The sequence below is a fragment of the Cherax quadricarinatus genome, chromosome 10 (genome assembly GCF_038502225.1).
Source record: "Cherax quadricarinatus isolate ZL_2023a chromosome 10, ASM3850222v1, whole genome shotgun sequence".
In the NCBI taxonomy this organism is placed as follows: Eukaryota; Metazoa; Arthropoda; class Malacostraca; order Decapoda; family Parastacidae; genus Cherax; species Cherax quadricarinatus.
Window position 1 is genome coordinate 30,259,457 of NC_091301.1, and position 8,702 is coordinate 30,268,158.

Genomic DNA, 8,702 nt, shown 5'->3' on the forward strand with positions numbered 1-8,702 from the left:
CTCCGTTCAGCTTCCAGCAATTTGTGAGAAAGAAGCCCATAACTCTTGCCTTCAAAAATTGCCTTATCACTGGCTGCCAAAATGCCGAAAAATGCTTAAAAATAAAGGTCCTGAAGATAAAGACGTACAAACTATGCTATTTGCTCTTAAGTATCTGCACACTGTAGTCAAAGCATAATAGTTTTACCATCTTATGAGCAAGAGATTGTAATAACTCACTACAATGGATACATTACAAATCTTTTCATGGAACATTGCTTCCATCAGGAAGCGGTTGCCTGACTTACATCATATTAGTGCAACCAAGAATATTGATGTCATCTGTTTGCAGGAATGTAGATTGAAAGATGGAGCACCTCCACCAAACTTGCCTGGATATGCAGCTTATAACCAAAGGTCAACCAACTGTTGTGTGATGTATGTCAGAAAGAGCTTGCCACATTCACTCCTTTCCTTGCAGAGTCGAGTTAACATGCAGTATCATGGTGTCAAAGTATATGCAGGCGATTTTTCCATAAACATTTTTAATCTCTATGCCCCAGCGAACCAGCTTCGGCCTGATGCTTTACCAGATCGCATCAATAGTGAACCTACCATCATTCTTGGAGATTTTAATGCCAGACATAAGAATATTGGTGGGTCTATAACAAACACCAATGGAACTAAACTAGTGAGATTGCTAAATGAGCATGATAATGTTCGAATTGTGGGCACTACTGAGCCTACTCACATATATGGTGGCATACTAGATCTGTGTCTTGGATTTAATACATCATATACGATGCATGACTCTGTCATAGTTGATGATCTTCTATCTGATCACTTCCCAAGACTAACAACTGTCAATCTTGATCACATCTCCAGCAATCAAGGAGCTAAATACAGAAGGAGGAAACTTATTCTCAAACCAGAACACAGAGACAACTTTATTAACCACTTGGATGAATGGTATAAGAATTACACCACTATTGAGAGTGTTCTCACAGATCAAGTGGGCAGGAATAGGAAACAAAAACCCTCCACTATAAATAACAATAAAAACCAATGTAAATACTATAATGATCCACAGCTGCGCAATCTAACACATGCAGCTAGGAGGATTGGTAAAGCATACCGTGAATGTAGAACCCCAGACCTGCTCAGAACGTTCCAAGCTGCACTAACAAATGCAAGGAATAGAAAGGAAGAACTTAGGCAACAGGAATGGGAACAGTTTGTTAGTGGATTAAATAGGTCCACCCCTTTGAGTTTGGCTTGGAAAGGTATAAATAAAATAACCAGGAAAAAGACTGGCAATGTTGCTCATCCCTTTCCTCTTGAAAAAGCAAATGACCTCATAAATGACTGGTCCAAAACATCCAGGCACGAAAGCCTTCCATCTCATATTAGAAAAAATTTAGAGAGTACTTCTGAAGAAATGTTGAAACTGATTAATTTTATGAGCCAAAATATTGATGAGAGTGATTGCCTCTTTACCGAGTATGAATTAGATAATGCATTAACCAAAGGTCGATCAATTGCTCCTGGAGAGGATGGTATAACCTATGATATTCTCAGAACTCTAAGGCACGTGCCTGATAACCCTTTGTTGGCACTGTATAATCTCAGTTACATTGAGGGCGTTCTTCCTACTTCCTGGACCAATAGTCTCATTGTGCCTATCCCTAAGCCCCAACAGCCTGATACATTTAGGCCGATCTCCTTAACTAGTTGTCTTTGTAAAACTTTTGAAAGAATGATGCTTAACAGACTGTACTACAGAATCAGAGATCAACTTTCCCCCTACCTCTATGGGTTCATGAAAGGTAAAAGTGTGCAGAACTGTATTTCCACCTTTCTCACTGCACACACCTCTACTAGTTTTACCACTTTTCTTGATCTAAAATCTGCATTTGATATTGCGAACAGAACCGTTATACTACATGAATTAGCCAAAATGAATATTGGTGGTAGCTTACTCTGCTGGATAATAGGATACCTGTCAAATAGAGTATCCTCTGTCCTTTACCAAGGCTTCAGAAGTGATTCTAAAGAAATGTCTTTAGGTACACCGCAGGGAGGAGTTCTTAGTCCCATGCTATTTAATATTCTGATTAATGCTCTCCTAAATGCTCCACCTGCCTCACCTAAACATATAGCTATAAGCTATGCTGATGATATCATGATCCATACAACAGGGCATAAGAAGATGAATACCATTCTTAATGAAGTTCAAGCAATTTGTAATCGACTAGGCCTCATAATATCTTCCTCTAAAACTAAGATATTAACAAGCAAACGACATCCCCCACCCATCTATTTGCAGGGTGAAATCATTAGCTACGTTAAAACTTACAGATATCTTGGTGTAGATGTACCCTTTAACAAATCCACTATACCACAACTAAACAAGAAATGTAAAGCTAGGCTAAATGCTCTCAAAGCTGTTGCTGGCTACAATCCCAACTATGGTGTAAATGTGAGAATCGTGAGAATGATGTACATAGCCTATGTTAGGTCCTTAATTGATTATGCTGCTCCCATGTTGATATTAGCTAGAGAAAGTTCTCTCCGACCCTTGGAGTTAATGCAAAATGAAGCTCTCAGGATTATTCTTGGCTGTCCCAGATCTACAAAAGTTCTTAACATGAGGAAGGAGCTTGGTATTTCTAGTATCAGTGATAGGATTGTTGAAATTAACACTGTACTCGGTATTAGAATGTTGAGAAACGAACCAGACACTGTCACAGTGAATCTTACCAAGTGTCTAGAGGTAAATACACACAGATCTAAATGGATTGTGAAAACGTGCAATTGCATTAAGTTTTATAACCTACATGAACTGTATCACTGTAGGCAACAAGAGCATTTCACCCCTCCATGGAAGATGTGTTCATTTAATATCACATACCTACAAGTCCCTCCCAAGAAGCTCATTGCTAGTAATCCCTTCCTTAAATCTCTTGTTAGAGCAACTGCTCAAGAAGAAATTTCTCACCTAGCTGGTAGTAACAAGTTATCACAAGTTATATACACTGATGGATCTAAACAGGAGTCTTCTGGCAGGGCTGCATCTGCTCTTGTTGCCACCTCCCTAGTTAAGAACGATAATAAATTTGTTGAGTTAGGCATAAGAATTAACAACTGGGCGTCTACACTGCAAACTGAATTGTTTGCAATCCTAATGGCGCTAAAGCTAACCTATGACACTGAGCTTGACTCTATCATCATTACTGATTCTATGTCATCACTGAAGGCTCTTGACTCATATAATGACTCCAACAACATGCTCATTGGGGAAGCCAGGTATAGATACTCAAAAATTAGGGACAAAGGAATTAATGTACAATTGCTATGGATCCCATCACACATTGGATTACTCCTTCATGATAAAGTTGATATGTTAGCCAAGAAGAGTATCGAGAAGGAGAATGTAGAATATAACTTTGGTATAACTGTGTCTAGCATTAGGAATAATATTAGGAGAGAAGTAAATAATGAAAATGATTGTTATAGGAATGCAGTTAGAAGCCTGAGTAGATCTATAACCCACTATGATAACATGAACGTAGATAAGTATGTTTATGGAGCAACTTGCAATGTGAACAGACCGACTGATGTTGTAGTGGCCAGGCTTAGGCTTGGTTACAAGTACTTCTGGCAGTTTGGGAGACACACAGATGATGATCAAACTAAATGTAAATTATGTGATCAGGCATATGGTCACTCTCTTGAACACTATGTGCTTAATTGTCCACTTATTGAGGAATACAGAGACAGACAGTATAATAACCTATGTGACATGTCAAGATATCTTATTAATGAAAATAAGATACCAGATATACTAAGCAAATTTCCTAAATTTGCTTGTAATAGATAAGTGAACTATAGATATGTAGATATAAATCCATATGTATTCCTGTTAACCCTTTGGGGCCTAGTTCCTAGGCCTTTTGTGTATCCATATGCTCTCGCGCTACCGTCCACAGGATGGATATGGGGTGCACAATAAACTAGCCACTTCGGTGGCAAAATCTAATCAGAGGTAATGAACTCACAATTTACAAAGGTAATGAACTCACAATTTACAAAGGTAATGAACTCACAATTTACAAAGGTAATGAACTCACAATTTACAAAGGTAATGAACTCACAATTTACAAAGGTAATGAACTCACAATTTACAAAGGTAATGAACTCACAATTTACAAAGGTAATGAACTCACAATTTACAAAGGTAATGAACTCACAATTTACAAAGGTAATGAACTCACAATTTACAAAGGTAATGAACTCACAATTTACAAAGGTAATGAACTCACAATTTACAAAGGTAATGAACTCACAATTTACAAAGGTAATGAACTCACAATTTACAAAGGTAATGAACTCACAATTTACAAAGGTAATGAACTCACAATTTACAAAGGTAATGAACTCCATGTAGGTCTGGCTGAATTAAGATCTCACCGGTTGCAAGGAACCTCCCGAGGGATCCTGGCGGCATAAATTAAATAATTTCACACTTTCTCGTCGATGACACATGCATTACTAAACCGGAATATATGGAGGTGAAACTTAGAAGGGTACTCACCTGCCAACAATTCCAATTTTCTCGTCCCTAGGCATATTGGATAGTCTTGGAGATGACAGAGAGATCAGCTACACTTCCCAGCTGTGAGGTGAAACGCACACTGACGCATTATATCGGCGGTCAGGCACCCCGCGCATTGTTACCACCACAAGCTATAACACCCTTCATTGTTACCACCACAAGCTATAACACCCTTCATTGTTGCCATCACAAGCTCTAACACCCTTCATTGTTACCACCACAACCTCTAACACCATTCATATATATATATATATATATATATATATATATATATATATATATATATATATATATATATATATATATATATATATATATACAATAAGATCACAGTAAACAAGTGATTTCAGAATATACAAAACAACCACGGTGAAAGAATAGAGAAATTCCAAGCGCTTTCGTGACTACTCACATTATGAAGGAACAATGAAAGTAATGCATCATAGGAAGGCATCTAAAGGATCTAGCCCACACCTCACTATCAAATCCCACAACAAAGCAAGACCCGTGGGATCTGATAGTGAGGTTTGGGCTAGACCCTTTATATGCCTTCCTTTGATGCATTACTTTCATTGTTCCTTGATAATGTGAGTAGTCACGAAAGCGCTTGGAATTTCTCTGTTCTTTCACAGTGGTTGTTTTGTGTGTGTATATATATATATATATATATATATATATATATATATATATATATATATATATATATATATATATATATATATATATATATATATATATATATAAGTAGTGCCGAAGGCGGCTCAGCGGTCTCTGCGGCTGAGCGCTGTATTCCTGAGCAGTCTCCTCCCGAAAGGGCTGCGGCTGAGCGCTGTATTCCTGAGCAGTCTCCTCCCGAAAGGGCTGCGGCTGAGCGCTGTATTCCTGAGCAGTCTCCTCCCGAAAGGGCTGCGGCTGAGCGGTCTCCTTCCGAAATGTCTGCGGCTGAGCGGTCTCCTTCTCACACCTTTATGCTAATGACCTCACCCACAACCCCCACCCACGACCCCCGCCCACGACCCCCACCCACGACCCCCACCCACGACCCCCACCCACGACCCCCACCCATGACCCCCACCCATGACCCCACCAACGACCCCCACCCATGACCCCCACCCATGACCCCCCACCCTCGACCACCTCACCCTCGACCACCTCACCCTCGACCACCTCACCCTCGACCACCTCACCCTTGACCACCTCACCCACGCCCCCCACTTGCGCCCCGCGTGCCCACCTGCCGTGCCCTAGCGCCCGCCTGCCCGCGCCCTCGCGCCCGCCCGCGCCTTCTGCAGCGCCTTCTGCGGCGGCGTCCGGATCGCCCCCACGCCCCGAATTTTTTCCCGATTTTTTTTTAATTTTTTTTTGAATTTCATTTTCTTGTGGTCTCCATCTCCTCGGATCAAGTTTTTGAGGTTCCCCCTCCCACTTTCACCCCATTCAAATAAACTCCTCCTATGGGGCATGGTACTTTCTCTTACTACAGGTCTAAACAAGTGTGACGTCACCCCACCTGTGACGACCCCCACCCACGACCCCCACCCACGACCCCCCACCCTCGACCACCTCACCCTCGACCACCTCACCCTCGACCACCTCACCTTCGACCACCTCACCCTCGACCACCTCACCCTCGACCACCTCGCCCTCAGCCCCCACCACACCCTCAACCCCCACCCATGCCCCCACCCGCCCCGCCCTCGTGCCGACCTGCCGCCCGCACACCCACCTGCCGCGCCCTTGCACCCGCCCGCCCGCGCCCTCACGCCCACTTATTGAGGAATACAGAGATAGACAGTATAATAAACTATGTGACATGTCAAGACATCTTATTAATGAAAATAAGATACCAGATATACTAAGCAAATTTCCTAAATTTGCTTGTAACAGATAAGTGAACTGTAGATATGTAGATATAAATCCATATGTACACCTAGGTACACTCTAGGTGGCCCGGTGACCTGGTGGCTAAAGCTCCCGCTTCACACACGGAGGGCCCGGGTTCGATTCCCGGCGGGTGGAAACATTTCGACGTGTTTCCTTACACCTGTTGTCCTGTTAACCCAGAAGCAAGTGGGTACCTGGGTGTTAGTCGACTGGTGTGGGTCGCATCCTGGGGGACAAGATTGAGGACCCCAATGGAAATAAGTTAGACAGTCTTCGATGACGCATTGACTTCCTTGGGTTATCCTGGGTCGCTAACCCTCCGGGGTTGAAAATCCGCACGAAATCTTATCTTATCTTACCTTACCCCTTTTGGGGCCAAGTTCCTAGGCCTTTTGTGTATTCATATGCTCTTGTGCTACCGTCCACAGGATAGATATGGTGTGCACAATAAACTAGCAACTTCGGTGGCAAAAACTAAAAAAAAATAAATTTTTGAAATCAATAATTGCCGAAGCAATTCATAGCCATCTTGACAGGCACAAATTGATTAATGAATCTCAGTAAGGTTTTACAAAGGGGCGTTCCTGTCTTACGAATTTACTAACTTTCTTCACTAAGATATTTGAGGAGGTAGATAATGGTATTGAATATGATATTGTGTATATGGACTTCAACAAGGCTTTCAGAGGCTATTGGGGAAACTTTAAGGCACACAGAATAGGAGGAGAAATTTTTTCCTGGGTAGAGGCATGGTTGACAAATAGGCAGCAGTTTGCATAAATGGGGAGAAATCAGAATGGGGGCAGGTCACAAGCGGTGTTCCACAAGGGTCAGTGTTGGGCCCCTTGTTGTTCACAATTTACATCAACGACATAGATGAGGGTATAAACAGCGACATAGCAAATTTGCTGATGGCACCCAAACAGGCCATCCAATTCATTCTAGTGACAACATTAGAGCACTCGAGGATGATTTGAACAGGCTGATGCAGTGGTCGGAGAAGTGGCAGATGCAGTTTAATATAGACAAATGCATATTTCTAAATGTTGGACAGGAAAATAACCATGCCATATATAAACTAAATAATGTAGATCTTAATATTACGGACTGCGAAAAGGATTTAGGAGTTCTGGTTAGTAGTAATCTGAAACCAAGCCAACAGTGCATAAGTGTTTTCAATAAAGCTAGCAGAATCCTTGGTTTCATATCAAGAAGTATAAATAATAGAAGTCCTCAGGTTGTTCTTCAACTCTATATATCCTTGGTTAGGCCTCATTTAAATTGTGCTGCACAGTTTTGGTCACCGTTTACAGAATGGGTATAAATGCACTGGAAAACGTACAAAGGAGGATGACAAAGTTGATCCCATGTATCAGAAATCTTCCCTATGAGGCTAGACTGAGGGCCCTGAATCTGCACTCTCTATAAAGGCATAAAATTAGGGGGGATATAATTGAGGTGTATAAATGGAAAACAGGAATTAATAAAGGGGATGTAAATAGCGTGCTGAAAATATCTAGCCTAGACAGGAATCGCAGCAATGGTTTTAAGATGGAAAAATTCAGATTCAGGAAGGATACAGGAAAGCACTGATTTGGTAATGGAGTTGTGGATGAGTGGAACAAATTCCCGAGTACCGTTATAGAAACTAAGACGCTGTGTAGTTTTAAAAATTGGTTGGATAAATACATAGTGGGTGTGGGTGGGTGTAAGCTGGACCTGACTAGCTTGTGCTACTAGGTCAGATGCCGTGCTCCTTCCTTAAGTGAATGTGACCTGACCTGACTAGGTTAAGGCATTGGCTTAAGTCAGTGGGAGAATTGGACCTGCCTCGCATGGGCCAGTAGGCCTGTTGCAGTGTTTCTTCTTTCTTATGTTCTTGTCGGTTTTGCGCTTTCTTTGATTATAATAATTCATGTTTCATTAGATATATCACTAGTCCCTCATTCTCCAGACTTTAAGATAAGATAAGATAAGATAAGATAAGATTTCGTTCGGATTTTTAACCCCGGAGGGTTAGCCACCCAGGATAACCCAAGAAAGTCAGTGCGTCATCGAGGACTGTCTAACTTATTTCCATTGGGGTCCTCAATCTTGTCCCCCAGGATGCGACCCACACCAGTCGACTAACACCCAGGTACCTATTTGCTGCAAGGTGAACAGGACAATAGGTGTAAGGAAACGTGTCGAAATGTTTCCACCCGCCGGGAATCGAACCCGGGCC

The 8,702-nt window shown here is 41.9% G+C and overlaps 1 protein-coding gene across 1 annotated transcript in view; it reads right to left on the reverse strand.

Annotated features, from left to right (window-relative positions):
- Had1 (beta Hydroxy acid dehydrogenase 1) overlaps positions 1-4,732 on the reverse strand; it is a 153,999-nt gene extending 149,267 nt beyond the window's left edge. The window contains exon 1 of the mRNA XM_070083746.1: positions 4,574-4,732. Within this exon, the coding sequence (XP_069939847.1) occupies positions 4,574-4,608 (35 nt within the window). The 5' untranslated portion in view covers positions 4,609-4,732. The remainder of the gene's footprint in view (positions 1-4,573) is intronic.
- Positions 4,733-8,702: the final 3,970 nt, after the last annotated feature.